Genomic DNA, 22,459 nt, shown 5'->3' on the forward strand with positions numbered 1-22,459 from the left:
AATGACCCCTAAAGGATCAAGTTGGCTAGGCAAATAAATGGTAACCTTGCTTGTGTAGTTGTGCCTTGTCTTATAATGGCTGGAGCAAATAATTTGTTATGACTGAGACGTGAGATGACATATTGCTGTAATGCTTCACAGTGGTGGACTGAAAAGTCATTTGTCTCTTGGCATCCATTGCATTTGAAATGAGGTGCTGCGTCAGCGGGCTTTCCTCTCTGGGCTTTTCAACACCACAGCTTGTTAAGGCGATGCCTGCACAGAGACTGGACTTGTGCAAATGATTTACAAAGTACTGAAGGGATTCAGGCAAGCCGAGCAGAAGAGTACGTTGTTGCGTCTGTGAAAGAGATGTTGTTTTGGGGAAAGTGTTGAGTCAGAGGCCTCTAGAAAATACACACATCACGCATCAAAAAGCTCCAAATGACAAGGTGGAGTGCATGGGCAGGGCTCCTAGGCAGATGTGGTCTGTCTCTGGCTCATCCAGCTACATGACATATTAGAGCTTGTTTCGTACAGGAGCTTCCACTTGAGTTGAATAATAGTTCAGCTTTGTTGGTTGGTTAATTCCACTTTTCTGATTTATACATAAACTGAAGTGGTTCTGAATCCCTTTCTGTGAGAGCAGTCCATTTATACAGCAGTTATTTAGAGTCAGTATACATTCACAATAGCACAACTTGCAGTATATGTGGCATAAGGCTGAGTGTGCATGTGAATGTTAGAGGAATAGTTCAGAGAAATTTGAAATTTGTCACAATGATTTATGACTTACCACAGATGTGGTCCAAGTATGAAGACATCTGAGGTTTGGTATCGGTTCGTTCATTTAGAATGGGGATATACTATTCTGATGTTACTAACAAACATTGAACTTGGACTATCACCAGTTTCATCTCTGTAAATACACACCAAACCCACTCTCAACCCACTTAAAGGACTTGCGGTTCTTACATTGTGTTGTGCAAACAAATGACAAATGACAGAACAATGTGTTTTAGGATCATGTTATGGCTTATTTTAGTATATAAAACAATGCTGCATAGCTAAATAATTGGACATCAATTTTCCCTTAACCTATAAGATCTGTCCATGCTGTTTTAGTTTCAATATTTGTTTACACTACATTTGGTTAAGAATTCAGTTGAGAATTTGGCCTGTATTTACAGTGATGGGATTGCTGACAGTATAAGTGCAGTATTTGTTAACAACATTAGCCTAGCATCTAGCTTTGTTAAAAAAAAATAAATACAAAACAAACCTAAACACAGCTTTATTAATCTCCAAAATAATCCTGTAGCTCTATACCAACTGTTCTTTTATCCAGACCTAAACACAGCTTTACTAACATCCAAAATAATCCTGTAGCTCTAAACCAACTGTCCTATTATCCAGACCTAAACACAGCTTTACTAACATCCAAAATAATCCTGTTGCTCTATACCAACTGTCCTGTTATCCAGACCTAAACACAGCTTTACTAACATCCAAAATAATCATGTAGCTCTATACCAACTGTCCTATTATCCAGACCTAAACACAGCTTTACTAACATCCAAAATAATCCTGTAGCTCTATACCAACTGTCCTGTTTACCAGACCTAAACACAGCTATACTAACAGCCAAAATATTCCTGTAGCTCTATACCAACTGTCCTGTTATCCAGACCTAAACACAGCTTTACTAACATCCAAAATAATCCTGTAGCTCTATACCAACTGTCCTATTATACAGACCTAAACACAGCTTTACTAACATCCAAAATAATCCTGTAGCTCTATACCAACTGTCCTATTATACAGACCTAAACACAGCTTTACTAACATCCAAAATAATCCTGTAGCTCTATACCAACTGTCCTGTTATCCAGACCTAAACACAGCTTTACTAACATCCAAAATAATCCTGTAGCTCTATACCAACTGTCCTGTTTACCAGACCTAAACACAGCTTTACTAACATCCAAAATAATCCTGTAGCTCTATACCAACTGTCCTGTTATCCAGACCTAAACACAGCTTTACTAACATCCAAAATAATCCTGTAGCTCTATACCAACTGTCCTGTTTACCAGACCTAAACACAGCTATACTAACAGCCAAAATATTCCTGTAGCTCTATACCAACTGTCCTGTTATCCAGACCTAAACACAGCTTTACTAACATCCAAAATAATCCTGTAGCTCTATACCAACTGTCCTATTATACAGACCTAAACACAGCTTTACTAACATCCAAAATAATCCTGTAGCTCTATACCAACTGTCCTATTATACAGACCTAAACACAGCTTTACTAACATCCAAAATAATCCTGTAGCTCTATACCAACTGTCCTGTTATCCAGACCTAAACACAGCTTTACTAACATCCAAAATAATCCTGTAGCTCTATACCAACTGTCCTGTTATCCAGACCTAAACACAGCTTTACTAACATCCAAAATAATCCTGTAGCTCTATACCAACTGTCCTGTTATCCAGACCTAAACACAGCTTTACTAACATCCAAAATAATCCTGTAGCTCTATACCAACTGTCCTGTTATCCAGACCTAAACACAGCTTTACTAACATCCAAAATAATCCTGTAGCTCTATACCAACTGTCCTGTTTACCAGACCTAAACACAGCTTTACTAACATCCAAAATAATCCTGTAGCTCTATACCAACTGTCCTGTTTACCAGACCTAAACACAGCTTTACTAACATCCAAAATAATCCTGTAGCTCTATACCAACTGTCCTGTTATCCAGACCTAAACACAGCTTTACTAACATCCAAAATAATCCTGTAGCTCTATACCAACTGTCCTGTTATCCAGACCTAAACACAGCTTTACTAACATCCAAAATAATCCTGTAGCTCTATACCAACTGTCCTGTTATCCAGACCTAAACACAGCTTTACTAACATCCAAAATAATCCTGTAGCTCTATACCAACTGTCCTGTTTACCAGACCTAAACACAGCTTTACTAACATCCAAAATAATCCTGTAGCTCTATACCAACTGTCCTGTTTACCAGACCTAAACACAGCTTTACTAACATCCAAAATAATCCTGTAGCTCTATACCAACTGTCCTGTTTACCAGACCTAAACACAGCTTTACTAACATCCAAAATAATCCTGTAGCTCTATACCAACTGTCCTGTTATCCAGACCTAAACACAGCTTTACTAACATCCAAAATAATCCTGTAGCTCTATACCAACTGTCCTGTTTACCAGACCTAAACACAACTTTACTAACATCCAAAATAATCCTGTAGCTCTATACCAACTGTCCTGTTATCCAGACCTAAACACAGCTTTACTAACATCCAAAATAATCCTGTAGTTCTATACCTGCTGTTCTGTTAGCCAAACCAAACACAGCCTTTAATTCATGAGTGTAGTGCACAAATATGTTACATTGATTGAATAGGAAACCTTAGTTCTTCAATCTTTCATGCATTCACTCTTCTTCCAATTGAATTCACCCAACTGAATTTATATTGTATTACATGCACAATGATTTTAGTTTAACATTGCTTTACTAACACGTCCCACTGTCAGTTATTAACACAGTCTACCGCTCCATATGACAGAAATGTGCTGCGTTTAAGGCAACACATTTTGTTCAGCTTCTTAAGCTTCTTTTGTTCAGCTTCTTCAGCTGCCAAAAAATACACCAAAATCTTACACCCATGTCTTCCGATTTCTCTATGATGCTGGAGCACTGCCCTTTTCTTCTCTACACTGTGATTCTACAGGCAAGGCCACTAAAGGACATCACTTACTGCAGATTTGCATGACTTGACCCAGCCAAGCCACTGGGCAAAATCCAGAACAGTCCTGGGCATTTGTTTATATACCCTCCCGCTGCTAACTTATTAATTTCCATGTTTTGGAAAGCCACTGAAATACACAGAAATGAACTCATGTGTTCATGCTTTTTGATGTGTGTGTGTGTGTGTGTGTGTGTGTGTGTGTGTGTGTGTTTGTGTGAATGAAATGAAGGAAAGGACTGGAAGCCCCAGTCTTAGCTGCAGCTTTGAATTGATCCGTTGCCACACCACGTGATTGAGAGTGAGAGGAGACGTTCATGGTGGTTTTGGTCAAGGGCTGACTCCAGCGATATATTAACATGTCAGTCGCACACACGCAATTACTGAAGGGGTTGACTCAAACTTGAGGAGAAAAATCTGCAGTGTATTTGCCTCACTGGATGAGGACATCGGAATTCTAATAAAAATATAGTATTGATCAGTACCTCTTTTTTCCTACTTAAGTTTATTATTGTTTGTGAAATATGTCCAGTAAAACAGCCTTTCCCTGCCAAGAGAGATGAACTCATTAATCCATTAAGTTGGCAATGTATAAAGATCACTGGATTTTAAGTGCAAACTTTTATGCAAGGTTCTGTCATCTGGTCCCTCCACAAGACTCTGTGGAACCTTCTGGTTCTGCCTTTTATCCCTCACTCTTATCTTCTGCTGCACCAGTGTCTTGTTTTTTGATTGTCCAAGTTTGAGTATAACAAGAGGTCAGAAGTTGCTTCATGCTTGTGCCCAAGTTAAGTCTCAAGTCTCTGAGGTTCAGGTTCAGGTCCAATTCTTAAATCTCTGGAGACCCAGGTCCACATCAAGTTTTAGGTCTTTAGGGTTTAAGTTTAAGTTGAGTCTTGAAAGTCTTGGGGCCCAAGTATAAGTTGATTTTCGTCTCTTGGGGTTCGAGTCCAAGTTGACTCCTGCATCAGACAAGCTGCCACCTACCAGTCCGACCCTCACTAATGCCACCTCCTACCCTCCCTCTCTAAAGCCAGACCAGCGGCACACCCTCCTACCACTGCTACCTGCCTAATGACCATGTTCAAACCTAAATGGACTCTTAACCATCTGCCACTATTAATATCACCACTATTAACTATCATTATTCTGACCATCACTGCCATGACTATATAAAGTTCTACTACACCATGATTATTATATTATGATTATGATCAGAACAGTTTAAAAGTATAGATGGTTTGGTAACTTTTATCATTAATTTATACACAGTTCTGACCAGAGGAGGATAGATGGGTCCCCCTTGTGAGTCTTGGTTTTTCCCAAGGTTTCTTCCTCCAGCTCTGAGGGAGTTTTTCTTTGCCACTGTAGCCAGTTGGCTTGCTCACTGGGGGTCTTAGATTTTTCATGTCTTATGTTATTTATTTTTATTTGTTTCTGTCTTTCACGAATTACTGATTATGTAAAGCCACTTTGTGACGACAACAACAGTAGTAAAAAGCACTATACAAATAAATTTGACTTGACTTGACTGCTGAGTTTGGTTTCTGGGGTCTGAGTTCACGTTGAGGCTGAAGTCTTTTACATAGTTCAGTCTCATTATTATTGTAGTTCAGTCTCATTATTATTATTATTATGCTGCAGACATTTCAGTGCACAAAATTAAACCCCCTATTAAAAACATATCAGGCTTCACATATCCTCTTTTGTGGTTACATGAACTCATGTTGGAAGTTCATTCAGTGGTACAGTTCTTGAGAGATCATTAACACAGATGCCACATAAAAGAAAGATCTGAGACCACCATTCTCTAGATTCCAAACCCGCTTTGGGTCACCCAAAGTGGGTTTGGAGTATTAAGAATACTCAAACGTTCATTCTGCCGCCTGCCACTCACATGCATCACGCCATCTGTTTTAATCAGGTCGTGTTTGTGAAATATTACTGTGAGACATTAACACATGGCTCAGATGCTTGATATGCTGTTTAATAGGGAACTTTATAGGCATTGGCAACACCTCTGGGGCTGTGAAGTTCGTCTTTGTAAATTTCATAATACAATGTAGGGAAAACAAAAAGCAAAAGCATGCTGACCTCTTCCTTTCAAACCCTTTGTTCTAGCTCAGTATGTATCTTGCATTGAAACGTTACTGGAATGTGTTGATTTTAAAACATAGCCAAAATGTCAAGGGTTGTTGGTTCACTGTCCGAGTGAGCGCACTTGGGGGATTGCCTTTTGTCATAAAACATTTCCTCACTTACTTGAGCTCTTGAGACATGTAGCCCATCTCACTTCTCCACTCTCCCTCTTATTTCCTCTCCCTCTCTCCCCCATATATTGACTTTGTAGCACATGCATAATCACTGGATAACATATCGGTGTATGAAAATGATATTTACGAAGTAAATGACATTGTATACACATGCCTAACTGCAATTGTACTCTGTAAAGTTAGCACTATTTGATTGATCACCTTCTCCTCCCTCCCTCAGCCTTTCATTAGGGAGACCTGAGGTCTGTCTGCCCACTGTAACAGATTGTGAGGGGGCTTAATGTATTTAACCCAAAATACCGGTGTACAAACCACCATACCATCTTCTTGAAGGAGAGCACGCGCATAAGACTGGACAAGGACTGACCAAAACAATCTTCTACATATACAGAGACAAAACAGTGAACACCTGCCAACGATAACAGGATGGACAGGGCCTGATACTGATAACACCTGGATACAGTAAAGAGAAGGTGGGAAATGAGATGACACGCAGAACACTAGGATGAGTGCATTGTCAAGTAATGTAATGTAATATAATGTACAAATGCAGACATGAGTGCAGACATGTAGATGAGCAGTATTAGAGTAAGGCAGTTAAGGTAAGGGATTCCTTCTCAGGCAGCAGCATGCCTACAGTTTCAAAAAATAAAGATGCTACAGAGGATTCTACAAACCGTGCCATAGAGGCACCGTTTTTGGTTCCATAAAGAACCAATTTTGTAAAAGAGATGCATGTGTGAAGAACCTTTAAAGGCTTTAAGATGTTAAGTTGAGGTTCTTTACCAATATGAAGGTTCTTTAAACTTGCATCTCTTTTACAGTGACATCTGGGCATCAAAGGGTTGATTATATTGGGCAGCAAGTGAGCAGTCACGTCTTGAAGGTGAAGTGTTAAAAGCATGAAACATGGACATAGATGTGAATCTGAGCCACTTTGACATGAGCCAAATTGTTATGGCTAGACGACGGAGTCAGAGATTCTCAAAACCATAAGGCAAATCTTATGGGGTGTTCGCAGTATGCAGTGGTCAGTACCTACCAAAAGTGGTCCAAGAAAGGACAACCAGTAAAGGACAACTGGTGACAGGGTCATGGGCACCTACGGCTCACTGATCTGGTCCAGGGAGGTCCATCCTCACAATTTACAGGACTGCTGCTAATGTCTTGGTGCCAGATACCACATTGCGCTTTCAGAGGTCTTGTGGAGTTCATGTCTTGAATGGTCAGATCTGTTGTGGTGGTACAAGGGGGGCCTACTCAGTATTACACAGGTGGCGCTAATGTTATGGCTGATCGGTGTGTGCTCTTCATAAACACACACAAGTATACAATGTATTAAATATATTATTATACCAATTCTTGTGCAAATGTTGAGAAATCCCTATGTATGCGGTCATGTGGAAAGGACAATTGCCAAATTACCATAAAACTGTAGATTGCATATACATTATGTAAATGTAAGTGTAACTATACATTGATTATGTAATTACAGATGTAATTACACAATTACAGTTTAACAGTATAGCAAAAAGAAAATAATAACTCTACAACTCTCTGCTTCTAAGGGTTAAAGTGGTCTGGAGTCTCAGGAGCTGTTCGTTTTCCTCTGCAGCCTTGAGTTTGATAGAGCACAGAACCTCGGAGACCTGAATTTGTTTCCGCACAGTTTGTTGGGAAATGAATGTCCCTCACTTTCACCTGCTCTTTTATTTCATTCCCATGTTTATGATTCATACCTCATATAATTATAAGCCACAGTTGTTGTGCAGGTCTTCTTTAGAGTGAGTTTATAGGCTCTCCAGCCGGAGATGAGCTCACTTTCTGGAAGCACGTCTGTTCCCCCACAAGCACAGAAGCTTCTTTTGTGTTTTAAGTGTGCTTGAGTTGAATCAGGGTTTTTCCTGAAACTGAATTCATTTAATCACACACTAATGTGACTTTAAAAACAGATGCAAAAAACTGCACTACCACTATGGGTCCATTGTTCAAATCCTGAACCATGCTATTTTGCCATCAGCAGCTAGGGTCTGAGGGAGCACAATTGGCCGCGCTCTTTCCGTGTGGGTAGATGGCCCTATGTTGGCTGGCACAGGCGTCTGTTAGCTGGTGAGGCGGAGCTGGGGGATCCGGCTGCCTGGCAATGCCACATCGGCACACACAGGTGGCTGGCTTTGCATGTATGGGAGGGGAGCACCCCAGTGTTGGGAGCCTTGCTAAGGGGAGCTATGAACGGGTGAGGTAATTGATGGTACCAAATGGGGAAGGAAAGGAAAGCATTTGGTTGGCTTTTGGCTCTTTTGTTTGAACAATGCAATTTCTCCCTGGAGGTCCACAGTCATGTTTGATCACTGAATAAAGCTTGCACGCATGTTTGGGGAAAAGAAATCACAGTTCATGACACCTGGTTAAGTAGAGTTAATTCACTGCCATTTTGGAAGCTGATGAGCAACATGGACCAGAACATTAAATTTACATTCTATCAGGGAGAGTGTTGTTTTTTAGCAGGGGTGCTATAAGGGTGCTGACACATCTACAGAGGGAGCATTTTTAAACACCACAGTTTGGGGAGGGGCGTCCGGCAATCAGAAGGGTGGTAAGCATTTTTCTTAATATGTTATCACCCCTGCTAAAGCTGCATCCTGAAATCAGTGAGAAGTTTCAGTATAAAGTTTTAATATTCAGATGCATTCAGATTTTATAACAAATCTATTTAGATTTTTTATTTGTTTGTTTGTTTGTTTATTTATTATCTATTCTTATAGATATACACAGAGGCTTTCTGAGTAACATAGTGTATTTGTGTCTGATTACATGCTTCCCTGTTGTTCCCATATGTGACTAAAAGACCCTTTCAGGATTCATACACTGTGTGGCCTATTAATATAGGTCAGCTCCTGTGCACATGCACAAATTACCGGCGCAACACAGACAAGCAGAAATTAAATTATTTGAACAGATAATGGTACAAAGCAACCAGTGAAATTTACACCTCAACTACATATCAAAAAGCTACACCTAAACCTAAACTTAAGCTACTACACCTACACCTAAGTCAGACCTTAACCTTAACCTTAAATCTAACAATAACCTAAACTTAATTGGACCCTCATCTTAACCCTAAATCCTAAAATCACCTAAACCTAATATAACCCTTACCCCTATATCCTTGTGTCGCCTAAGCCTAATCTATCCCTTAATTTAACCCTATATTTTACCATAGCCTAAATGCAATGTAATCCTTACCTAAACTTAATTAAACCCTAACCCTAAACCATAGTAAAATATAAAGTTCTTACCATTTCTGCAGACGTTTGTGTCCAAGAATCCCTTGTTAAGAATCTCCAGAAGAAAGAAAAGCAGCATGAATGTAGCTGCAGCGACGCTGGCATGCATGTGTATTTGGTAAAATGGCACCACCAGTGGCAAGGAGCTCTTTGTGTAAATTGTAAAATGTGTAGATGTTACTAATTTCTACTGGTACATTTTTAGTCATATGCACAAATCTTTTTGACCTGTTGCAGTACAGTACTTTAGTTTTTGCACATACAGACGCACACATATCACCTGGTGAGGCCTGGCAACTGAGGCTAAAAACATGGTCAGTCTGTGAGGGGTTGACATTTTATGCATACATAAACATTGTAATTTCACAACAATAACTCTTATGCATACAACTTAAATTTCAAATCTTAACAGTTGAAAGTGTGTAATATGTTTTTTACACTAAATATATTTAATTGAACTACAAGTCACAATATCCGTTGTTTCTGACTTGGAGGCATCCATTCAGGCACAAGGTTACAGAGCTAAAGTTTTCCTTTGTTTCAAATGAATAGATATGATTGGTTACCATGTTTTGGCCTCATATTAACGGCAGATATTGTTCACCTCTGTTTCCTCGGTTTGAATCCAGTCACCACCTACAAATCTAGTATCTCTTAGGAGTCGTTCTTCAATCATTCTTTAATAATTCTTCCAGGTCCCAACCTTTTGAGCTCAGGCCTACGTGGAATAAGTAAGCACTTAACCATATCCTTTATGATATATTCAAAGAATTTGGCTTTGTGTAGTTTATTGCATTAAAGCCTCCAGAGTAGTTCCAATGCATGGCTGTGTACATTGGGCAAGTAAAATAGATTGCCTTGTGTAATTAAAGCTTTATATTTGCTTCCTCTGTATTTATAAAATCACACTGCTGTCTTTTTTGTTGGATGCACTGTGATAGAATTCACATAATTTTCCAATTTCATAGTGGCCTAATTATATAACAGATGGAAAGGATTTAAGCATTACTGGGGAATTGACTGAAGCTCAACTGGTGAGATTCACTTAGAACCCAGCTGTAGTGATGAGCAACATAAAAAAATCTATGAAAATACCCTGGTTTACAACCGTTCTTACTGGCATGTCAGAGCCCATTCTCCCCATGGAAAATGAACACAAAGAGTGATGTAGGCCTCTTAAGAATGTGTGTGTGTACACGTGTTGGTTTTGTTTTTGTGTGCATGTTTAGTTTTTCCTTAATTCAGTTATGTAAGTATGTGATCATTGATCCTAGTCACATAGCAACCATCCCTTGGTGTCCACCCACGTCTCATATAAGTGATATTTCCTGCATATTAAACAGTGAGCTTGCACCTTGTAGTTGTATTAAGTAACATCTTTTTGGGCACACTGTGGACATCAGTAGATAGCAGTGGACAGACCATAGATGTCCTCCCCACTGTATTTTAGGCATTTTTTCAATGGACAATAGTGGAGAGACTGTGCACATCAGTGTACAAATCATTGATGTCATGATATCATTGATTCTCTGTGGACATCAGTCGACACATCATGGACAGCAGTGGACACACCATGGACATTAGTGGACAGACCTTGGACGTTTTTGGCACTATGTTTTAAGCTTAATCTCCATGGCCGTCAATGGGCACCTCATGGACATGAGTGGACTAACCATAGAGGTCCTCGCCATTGTATTTTAAGCATATTCTCCATGGACATAAGTGGACACACAATAGACATAAATGGACAGACCATGAATGTCCTCTCCACTGTATTTTAGGCATGGATAATAGTGGTGAGATTGTGGACATCAGTGACATCAAATCTTTGATGTCAGTGAGCAGACAATGGATGTCAATGGAGAGACAATGGGTGTCATTTCCACTGTATTTTAAGCATAATCTCTGTGGACATTAGTCGTCACATCGTAGACAGCAGTGGAGACGCTGTGGACATCAGTGGACAGACCTTGGATGTTATTGACACTGTATTTTAATCTCTGTGGACATCAATGGATACCTCATGGACATGGATGTCCTCGCCATTGTATTTTAAGCATGTTCACCATGACCATCATTGGACAGACCATGGGCATCATCATATCCTTTGTATTGTAAGCATATTCTCCGTGGACATCAGTGGACACTGTTGACGTCAGTGGAAACATCATGGACGACATAATCAGCCATTGTAAGCATATTCACCATTGACACCAATGGATATACCAATGGACATTCTCCAACAATATTCTCATGCATCTGTGCCGCCAGCCTTGATTAATTTCTGTACAAGAAAGTAACCGGCTTTGAAATTCTCCAGATAAGTCACCGTTTGGCCCCTTTCATATGCAGACCTTTGACTGAGGAACCATGAGTGCATTGCATTTGTAATACATTGGTTTATATTGGAACGTGTTGCACGTATAGCTGGAGCCCAACAACTCCTTGAACTTTTGTCTGAGTTGTGTTCAGGACATCGATTTGGATGGACTCACTTGATCGAGTAATAAGAAAAATGTACTTCAGGCCTGAGCTTTCCAAGGATACATTTTCCATGTGAATAAGTCAAATTCAATATGCTCTTCAATCAGACAGTTTCCCTCTTGATTCAGTGAAGTATGTGCTCAGGACAGCTAGTGACCAGGAAGAAATGAATTATGTAAGATCTGACACTGGAGCCTTTTAAGGATGCCGAGGAGGTTGTGCCTTGGCCTGTGTTTAGTCTGGACAGCTAGACAGCTTCTGCTTGTGTTTTTCCCTAGTGTTTCTTTTTTTTTTCCCTGGCAGGGCATGAGACGACCATGACACGAAGCAGACTTGCACCCACTTACACTCAGCATCCAAAGGCTTGTTTTAATACAGTGTTAGGACGACTGGTCTCAAGGATGTTTCCAGAGATGTAGTAAAAAAAAATATGTGGAGACAGAAACAAGATTAAGACCAATAATTTGTCGTTTAGAGACTGGTCTTGAGGCCAGGACTGGACTACAGCTACTACAACACTAGTCCTGATCTCACAATCAGAATGACCAAAATGCGAGAAGCCATACTGCTCATCAAGTGATTGAGTGAGGCAGTTCAGGTGATGCCATGGAGAACATAATTTAAAGCACTCTTGGTGGGACTGTGTTGGGAAATGTGTGGAGAAGAATAATCCAAGCTCTATAGAAGGTCAGTAGACAGCGTCAGAGAGTGTATGAGTAGCAATTCATATAGATAATTTATTATTCTTTACCTGATTTTAGATTACCTTCCAATTACCCAACTCCCTCATTAGTACTTTCCCCCTATGTCATGTAATGCTCACCACACTGGAAGGTAAAGGATGGACTCCTCAGACACATGCACAACCAGACATCGCCTCTTTTCTAACTGCTGCCGTTGCAACACTACCAGACGACCAACGCGCTCAGAATGAACGCCCCGGGTACTTAACTCTGATACATCGGCCAGCAGGCGCCCAAGCCGGACAGCATCACACTGAAGTGATGGGGAGGAGAGAAAGAGAGCCATCTGTCCCCCCGGAGAGAACAAAGCCAACTGTGCTCTCTCAGGCTCTGACTGCTGATGGCTGACAGCATGACCCGGGATTTAGACCAGCAGTCCCAGAGTTATAGTGGGAGTCCATTAGTCCATTCATATCTTTTTAAGAAAACATTATGAAAATATGACTAAGCAATGGGTAGTCACCTGGAGATCTAAAGCAGCTGTGGGTACTTTGAAAGGAATCTGTCCCATGTTTCACTGCTGAGGCATAATCAATCTGAAAGGATTCAACAAATACTGGGATTTAAAAAAACTTTCAGAAAAAAAAACATTGATCTAAGATTTATTCCTTTTGATAAGGTCTTCAAAAATAAGAGAAGGAATTGATAAACAGGTCTACTCTGAGGAGCTTCATGAACATTCCAGTGTTGAAGTGGTCCCACTTTATTTATATAGCCACTGCAAGTACAGTACACTTCAAAAGAACCCTTTGAAGCAAACCTTTTTTGCATGGTTATACTTTTATTTCTCTTTCTTAGACTTTCTTTTGTAGTCTAAGAAACTTTTAGATACTGGAAATATATGAAAATGAACTTGCGTACACACTCAATTTCAAACACATGCCAGTCTGAGCCACTTGTCGTCAAGCATGAGCTCACACCAGGCAATAACCCACCACTCTTTTGAAAATCTTCCAAACAACATTCTCTGAATGATTGCTCTATTTATGTTTAGCATGAAATTTGCAAGCTTGTCAACATGCCTGGGTCTTTTTATATGGAAGAGCCATAAAGTCATAAAAAGAAACTGACAGAGCAGCCATTAGGAATTCTTTTGAGGAAAGCTCACTTTTAATGATCTCACTGAGATGAGCAGAGAGAAAAAAAGGTTGGCTTTGGCCTGAACTCCCATCTTGGACAGTGCAAGGCGGGAATAACAGGCATATATAGGGTATGTGTACATGGTTGTAATTATAGTGTAATATAGTCTACTGAAATATAGCCTGTTTTCCTTTGCTGCTCCGTCGTTTGCATCTTCTTCTACTTCTTCTACTGCTTTTTCTGCTTCTAGTCTTGCTTCTTCTTCTGTGTCTGTGCATTCAGCCAAACACCAGGACACTTCATTTGTATTTTCAATAATAGACTCTCTCATAGCTTTTAAAATATGCCTGGCATCAGCCTGTAGTTGGCACTACTGATATTTCAAAAGCTAAATAGAAGTTCACCTCTAATGCTGTTCAACTTGTGCATTGGGTCCCAAACAGTGCTCCTCCACAGTTCACCTGAACTGGTTAATTCCGAACTACATTCTGCACTGAACCTGCAAGCTAAAAACACTATATTCTTATTTTCAGATTTTTACTGATTTTTATTCATTTGTGATACTGCTAGAAATTCACAGACCTTCTGTATGTTAGCATTTAATCATTTTTAAAGCGTTAAACATTAGAACCAGAGTTTTGTTCGTATATTGAATTTAACCTGCCTTAGTTGTTAGTTATATTTACAAACATAGCAAATTCCTATATTCATGACTAAAGAGTGGCCTTTTTGATAAAAGACACCACAGAAATGTAGCGCAAATAGTAAATGTTAAGGAGAGAATGGTACCTTAGCTGCCTGCAATCTGGGAGACGTTTCTCAACCACAAACAGCACAAAAATGTTTTTTGTGTTATTTACTTTACTTTTATATGAACTTTGGGGGAATTTTTTTAACGGACATTGTGTTGGGTGGAATTTTAATGCCGGTATCATAGAGACTAAACCAGTAAAATGTTTATATTTATATTCTATTTACTCGCAAATGGAGACCCTGATATGCAGTATATCGGAAGGTTTTTGTGTATGCTTAACTGAGTGGAGAATAAAGTATGCTATTTATTTAGAACCACAGTTTGCTTTACAGAACACTTTACTCAGTGTCATGAATATCAGATTGATCAAAAGTCAAGGTTGTGAGAATCTTGCACAATATTGGAAAAAACGAACATTGCAAAATTAGCTTTTTCATCAGAGGTCAATGGTCAATGACATTGCACATCCTCACTGTGACTATTCCTCATGCACATGTTGCGATTTTGATGCTGAAAAATATATTGTGCAGCCCTAGACTCTGCTTTATATTGCCTTAAACTTTACTCAGGTCCATTTTGGAGAGACATTCAGCAAGTTTATATACAGTGCTATAAATTGATGTGACGTATAGGCCATTATTAAACACAGCCTCCAAATCATTTGCCAAGCTAATTCACCCCAAATCATTACCAGAGCACAACTGTTTGGATTTAAATTTATGATGTCATATATTTTCCTTGAGCTGTATATCACTTGTTTAATTGATTTATATACTTAATAGATTGGGGAGACTTCCTTTTTCAGCGCTTTATTTTCTCTCCAGCCATGTGGCTTTGCTTGAAACACCATCAGTTGACTAGAGCTCTGGCCAGCACACTCCCCTGCTCATGACTCATTAGATAAGTGTGTTGAATGGCACTATATATATATTTTGGGGCCTATAAATCATAGCATGGGTGTGCTGCATCAAGAAGGAGATGAAAGAAGAGCATTTGGATTTCACCCTCTTGACATTTGCACTTTAAGTATTTAGGTGTGGCATCAAAAAAGTTTCTTACAGAACCACACTCACAAAATGGTAACAGTATTTTATGGGTATATATGGGTTATAGGTATGCTATGGTACCGAACCAGAAAGAGCAGGTTGACTTAAAGTTCAGTTGCATTTAAAATTTAGTTGAAAGTTACAGTGGCATGCAAACCTTTGGGCACTTCTGGTCAAAATATTAGGCAAGTAAACTATGACTTTTTTGCAAAAGGTATAATGTTAAAGATTACACATTCCTTTTAACATTGTAAGCAATACGTTTTTATTGATTTCCATCATTTAACATATCAATATAACAAGAAAAAAGAGCCTAAAGGTAAAAATGTGGACATCATGCATAGTCAAGTGCATAGTTTTGCATGTTCTTTCTAATAAAAAGCTATTCATTAGTAGACCATTCAGTAGATCTTTGATGATGTTTAGGAGCCATTCCCTTTTCATCTTCAGTGAAATGTTCCTCATGCCACTGGCTGCAACAGAACAACCACCCCCATGTTTAACAGTTGGAAAGGAGTTCTTTTCATGAAGTCCTGCAGCCTTTCTTTACTCCAAGCCTGCCTTTGCTCATTGCAGCAAAATAAAGTTCTTCAGTTCAAAAAATCTGTCCAAAAATTGACAGGCTGGTTCAGATGTTCCTTTGAAAACCTCTGACTCTGAGTTTAGTGGTGAGGATGCAGAAAAGTCTTTCCCATGATAATCATATTTGTGCAGGTGCAGTTGACCACCACTGCAGAGTCTGAATATTTTTTCTGTCTGTCTGGGGATGTTTTCTTGGTGTTCCAGATCTCAACTTGGCCTCCACTGTTCCTGTTAACTGTTATGTCTTAATTATATTAGGAAATGAGAAAGTGGCTACCTGAAAACGCTTTGCTGTCTGCTTACAGTCTTCTCCTGCTAGTTGTTTTTTAAGTTCTAGGCAGCTGTTTAGAGGAGCTCATTGCTGCTAACTGTTTGGACAAAGATTTTGGGTCATGGTTTTAGAACAAGCTGTAGTCCTAACAACCAAGTTAAGGTACATTTATGGTAAATGATAAATACATTGGGGTGCCCAAACATTTGCTTAGTCCTGCTTTCAATTTTTAACTCTAAAATACTCACAAATAATACACAGATCTTCCTTAAATGTTTAAAGTAATGTGTTCAACAGTCAGTCATACTCATAGAGCAGGGTGTAGTGTCTGCTTGTGTAAGCCTGAATGTCAGTGCTGCTTCAGCGAGGCATTGTGATACTTTGCTGTGAGTCACCAACATTGAATCCTTAGACTTTCTTTTATTGTCTTTCCTCACTGGAAAGATTCCTTTGTCTTTTTAACGTGTCATTGTTAGAAATCAAGACCCAGTGGTACAAAATAAGGCCTTGCGCACTAGATTGCCAATGGTAGTATGAATCATTCAGGCCCTATTTTCCAGTATGTGCAGTCAGGACTTAATTTTTCTTTAGACCCATCTCCGTTTGGCTGGTTTATTTTAAAACTTCATCACCTTGGCTGTGTTTTGCTCTGAAGTCCAACATACCAAAGGAGAAAACTTTGTACTGTTAGCTAAAGCTAAAGAGGGTAATTTGTTCGTTGAAAAAAAAAAAAGAACTTTCTTGCTTTCCATCTTGCTGTCATTCCTGTGCTCCTGTTTTCTGTCCTCTTTCCCATGACTTTTTCCTAGTCAGGATTTGTTTCTCCATACTATGAAGAGAGATGAGACAGATTTATGAAGTCTTAGCACTTCATGCAGTAGCTCATAACTGTCACATAGTTTGCATAACATTTTATAAAGACATCAATAAATAGCCATTTATTCAAATCGTGCAGTAATGCTGCATTAAAGGAGCCGTTTATTTAATGTTGCGTTAACTGACAAACCTAAGCCTTTGTTTGTTACATAATGTCCATTATGAATGTCAAATTTGCTTTGGCAGCGTCTCAACAATTTATTGGAAGTAAGCCAAAACACTGAGCATATGAACTATTTGACCTGTTGACATACAATACCAGGCAACACACAAAGAAATATGAAGGCCATAGATGTACAGGGTCAAGAGTAGAGACTCCTGGAGATAATAACAGTGAAAACTAAGGGGTGGAACTAAAGAGACAGAACAGTTTTGTACAATGAAAGGAAATGGGCCAAACCAGAGATGCCATGACACTATTTGAAAATTTTGGAAATAGGTTTTTAATAAATTCTAGATATTTTTAGCAATGTTTTTGTCTATGGATAAAATAGTATTTGTCTTTCAGAAATAAATCTCTCATTCTCTTTACACATTTGGTGGGATTGTGATTTGGTGTGTGCAAGTACATTATCTTAACTGCTCTTTGCAGTTCTTTTTGACTGCTAGTGTACATGTAGGGTGCATGCAGTGAATTAATTGTGGTCATTGTGCCATTGTGGACGGCTACAATACACCTGGTTCCTGACGTCACCTCAGTGTGCAGTATGTCGAGTTGCAAATTTCCCATCCCAGAAAATATTTTTCGAAATGTTCACATGTTGGGATCATAAGTTACTAAGAGGAGATACGTTGTTACTAATACAAACTCTGACTTCATGATGGCAGTCTAGTGTTGTTGGTGTGGTTGGTTGGTTGGTGTGGCGCAACAGATAACACCACTACCTGCCAGTGAGCTACCACAGCATGTGGGAGACTGGGTTTCAGTTCCCTGGTCTGTGCTGTGCTACACCAATAAGAGTCCTTGGGCAAGACTCCTAACACTACATTGGCCCACCTCTGTAACACGAATAACCTTGTAAGTCACTCTGGATAAGAGCGGCAGCTAAGTGCCATGAATGTAAATGTAAATTTCGACTGATAATGAAAAAAATATACATTAATTCAATTAAACACTACATTTGGACAATTGTATTTATGCTGTGTGTTTTTAAATGCTTTGTGTGTGTGTGTGTGTGTGTGTGTGTATACACAAATACAGATAGATGATATCATCTATCTAATGATGAAATCATCATCATATATCATTAGATGTTAGATATATACAGATATATATGTCTTATACATACTATATATACTAAGACATCTGGTTTCAATCTTATTTCGGTCTCAACATCATTTTAACAGGTCTCTGGAAACTTACTTGAGACCAGTCAAGTGCAAAAGCTTCCTTTTTTTCTTTTCATGTCAACATCAGTGGATTACCTAATGTAAAATCAACAAATGCATTGGTTTTTTCACAGCTTAACAATTTTGCTTTTCTTGTCACATTGACATGACCATGCCATTTAATGTCAGGGCAGATGTGATGTGCTGTCATGAGTTTACAGATCATGGCATAAGTTGAGTGCTACTAATGTTTTATGCATCATGTATTTAACCGGAAGGTCATTTCCCTTTCCTCCTACAGGCATTTACTTGCTGGACATGATCTACATTGACTCAGCCTACCCTGCATCAGACAGCATCATTGAGACAGAGCAGAGAACAAATCAAATGAACAATCTCCTGAGAGTGATCTCTGATCTGCAGATGTCTTGCAATTACGGTAAGCAGTTTTGAATCACCAGCTAATTCATCCGATTTTTTTAAATGAAGCAGATAATATTAAAATGCGGTGTTACCCCCCTAGACGATAATGATGCTGAACATGCAAGCTTACTTGATTAAGACTGACAGGCAAATCTCTTATTGTTGAATGTTATTCTGCAGGTATTTTTATCCAAATCTCTTAATAGTAGAGCCTCATAGAAGGGATTTTCAGCTACAGCTGACATTCAGTTGCATGAGCCATGAGTCCAAAACAAAGCACAAAAAAAACATGTGCCGCTGACCCGTGCAGTGTTGCAATAACTAAACAAAAAATGAATAATGAATCTCTCCTGGGGTGATGTAAGATTTTTTAACAGCAAAAGTGAAGAAACAGTGAGGAATGACCTTTGTTTCCGAGTTTAATAAATCCTTGTACGGCTGTGCTGCCAGTGCTCCTCCGTGTTTAAATAAAGTTAATCCCTCACATTCGGACACTGTGCAGTGCCAGGATATTTGTAAGGGAATACAAGACCCAGCAGGGCTTGAGAAGGCCAAGGAAACCTTACCATGTGCAAAGACAACACGTGCAGGATGCTGTGCTGTGCTTTAGTGAAAACATGATGGACATCTAGGAGAGATACTATATACCCAGTACACTTAAAAAAAATAATAAAATAAATAAAAATAAAATAAAAAAAGTGAGGCATTCAATTAAAATTAAAAACACAATGGGTTAGTCAAATGTGCAGAGATGTGGTTGAAGATGAAATTGATAAACAGGACAGGGATGGTTGAATTCAAATTATAAGATGGGTTGCTTGAAAATTATGTGGCGCTGTGTGAAGAATTCCAACACTACTAGCTGCTACTACTACTACTAATAATAATAATAATAATAATAAACATTTTTAAATAGCACCAGTCATAAATAAAAAGCAGCTACAAATGTTTCACACAGTAAAACAGTAATAATGAAAGTAAAACAGTAGACATCAACAGAAATAACAAATTCTATTAAATCTTAAATAGATTAAATAGATTAACAATTGAAAAAGATGTTTAAATTAAAGTAGTAATATTAACATAAAAAATAGGAACATACAGATAAATATAAAAAAAGAAATAAAATATAATACGACAAAAAATCTAATGTGATCTAAAGAATAGGTATAGCAGCTTAGGGAATTTTTTAAAATATGAAGTGTTGCAATGCGAAATGTGCACTTTTCCCAAATAGCTGAATAACAGTGGCTTCATAAACAAATAATGTAGATAATAAGTATGATAAAATATATAAAATTTACATCAGTAAAGCAATATTATATACATAATATGGTAAAGCTATAATCATATACTATGGCTGCACAACAAAGACCGACAGATAAAATGCAGTGTTCATTAAAGTTGTTCAATACTGCAATAATTTATGAGGTGCCCTAAATTAGAATTAATAAAAAATAAAATTAGACAAAATTATGTGCTGATTAAGCAGAAAACAAATCTTTTAAGCAAATGGAAGTAAATAGCAGGGCAAAACACAGATTCATTATTTTACTTATATTAAAAGGTTTGCATTGCCATTGTTCTATGTAGAACCATTGCCTTTATTAAAGAACTCATAAAGAATCCTTTATGAGAGAACATTTTAGGTTTTAAGTTCCTCCTTTAAAAAAAAAGAAGCCCATTTATGTGTTTTCAAATTAGGGCTGGGCAATTAATCGTAATATTTTACAGTGCAAAATAGATAGTAGCTACTGAGATCTCGACTGCAAGTTCAAATGTATATATGTAAAGACCTTTATGCTCATTACTCATTAATAAATGACTTAAGATGTAGATGTTCAAATAAATGACTTATTAATTGTAAGACCGGTCTAACTAGTGATCTCCCTAACACCAATCACAATTTTTTGAATGGACCAAAATGTGACATTAGTTCAATTTTCGCAAACCTATACAGAGCAACATGAACTTAATCAGCCAGTTTTCTCTGTTATTGGCATTGGGACAACCAAGATGGCGGATTGGCTGTGTCCCACCAGTGACAACAAACCTCAAAAGGAAAGCGTTCAGAAAGTTTACACTTATAATAATATAATAATAAGTGTAATGTTATTATTAACGCAGTAAATCTGGTCCTGCCTCTCTCAATGAAACATACTACATTTGTGGCAGACCTAACTAGCATGTGGATCCACATGGCTACCAGACCAGGCACAAACAAAGAGAGCAGATCAGAAAGGAAGTTTAATTCAAAAAGCAAAAAGCCAAACTTCCTGTCCTTGGTCATAATAAGCAAAAACTATTGGGTCAAAATTTTAGTTTTTCTGTTATTTGGTCAAAGTTCAGTGACTTCTCTATATCAAATCATCAGGTTTATTGTCTAATCACGTTACCACAGGTGTACAGGTGAGTAAAAAACATGCATAGTCCCTCCCCAGTAGTACTAAATGCGTAATATATACAAAATAAACATACAGAATATATAAACCTGCTCATTCATTGTTTCATCTGAAATCAAGGGTATTAAAAAGAGTTTATCCTGCTTCTGTTGGACTAACTGTCTCTACTGTCCAGGCGTAGAGGCTTTCCTACTATTTTGAAGCATTACTGTGAATATTAGATTGCATTCAGCAACACGAGTGTATAAGACCGAGTTGAGAGTTTTCTAGAGTTCTTCCCTGTATCATGAACTCTTTTGCCTTTCTTTGTTTTTCTGTCTTTTTGTCTTGGGTTCTCTCGATCTCCTCCACAGATCATCTCGTGATCCTTCCCCATGTGCAAAAATACTTAATGTCTGTTCGCTACATCGAGGAGCTCCAGAAGTTCGTAGAAGACGACAACTTCAAGTAAGTGGGAGTTTACTCCTTCACTCCTGTCATTCCAAAGCCCCTGTGGAGCGGGGGATTTCAAAGTTAAAAAAACAGGGAGGGGTTTGGTCACCTTGCCGACTCACATGATTGCTTTTTCAGAAAGCATGGCCCAGAGTAGCCCAAAGCGAGGCTGACCTACAGGCCAGGCACGCTACAGCAGGTGATTTAGGACTAGGAAAGGAACAAAGGAATGATTATGTCTCTTTATGCAGTTTTGGACAATATGGTGGACACACATAGAGGTGAGCTGCTGGAAATTCTCAGGTCATTTCGCGGTCAAGCGAGCCCATGAGGGGCTTTCATGGCTACGTTTTTTATGGCCAAACCAGTCCATGATTGGACTTTTAGGTGGCCTGCATACTATGACGGGTTCATGTGATTAAGCCATAACCATCGGAAGAATTATACCAGTAAATATTAGTTGAGACTAATGTAATGTGTTTTTATTATAAACACTCTTTCCCTTATAGGACGGGCAAGATGTAGTCCTAGCACTTCAGCGCAGCAGGATTTACGGCTCTGCATAGTGTGATCTTACAATAAGAAAGAACTCAGACTAGTTGTCCCAGGCCATTAGGCTGTGAGACACGGACAATTAATCTGTGTGTCTGAGAAATGCTCAACAATTTACTTCACAGAAAAATGGTTTTGACACTAATTAGATTAGA

General features: G+C 38.6%; 1 protein-coding gene across 2 annotated transcripts in view; it reads left to right on the plus strand.

Moving 5' to 3' along the window:
* Positions 1-22,459, plus strand: part of LOC140549997 (ras-specific guanine nucleotide-releasing factor RalGPS1) — a 178,807-nt gene that overhangs the window by 122,354 nt on the left and 33,994 nt on the right. For both annotated transcript variants that reach the window (XM_072673800.1, XM_072673793.1), the window contains exons 9-10: positions 18,797-18,934; positions 21,674-21,767. In XM_072673800.1, the coding sequence (XP_072529901.1) occupies positions 18,797-18,934; positions 21,674-21,767 (232 nt within the window). The remainder of the gene's footprint in view (positions 1-18,796; positions 18,935-21,673; positions 21,768-22,459) is intronic.

Source organism: Salminus brasiliensis, chromosome 1 (genome assembly GCF_030463535.1).
Source record: "Salminus brasiliensis chromosome 1, fSalBra1.hap2, whole genome shotgun sequence".
Classification (NCBI taxonomy): domain Eukaryota; kingdom Metazoa; phylum Chordata; class Actinopteri; order Characiformes; family Bryconidae; genus Salminus; species Salminus brasiliensis.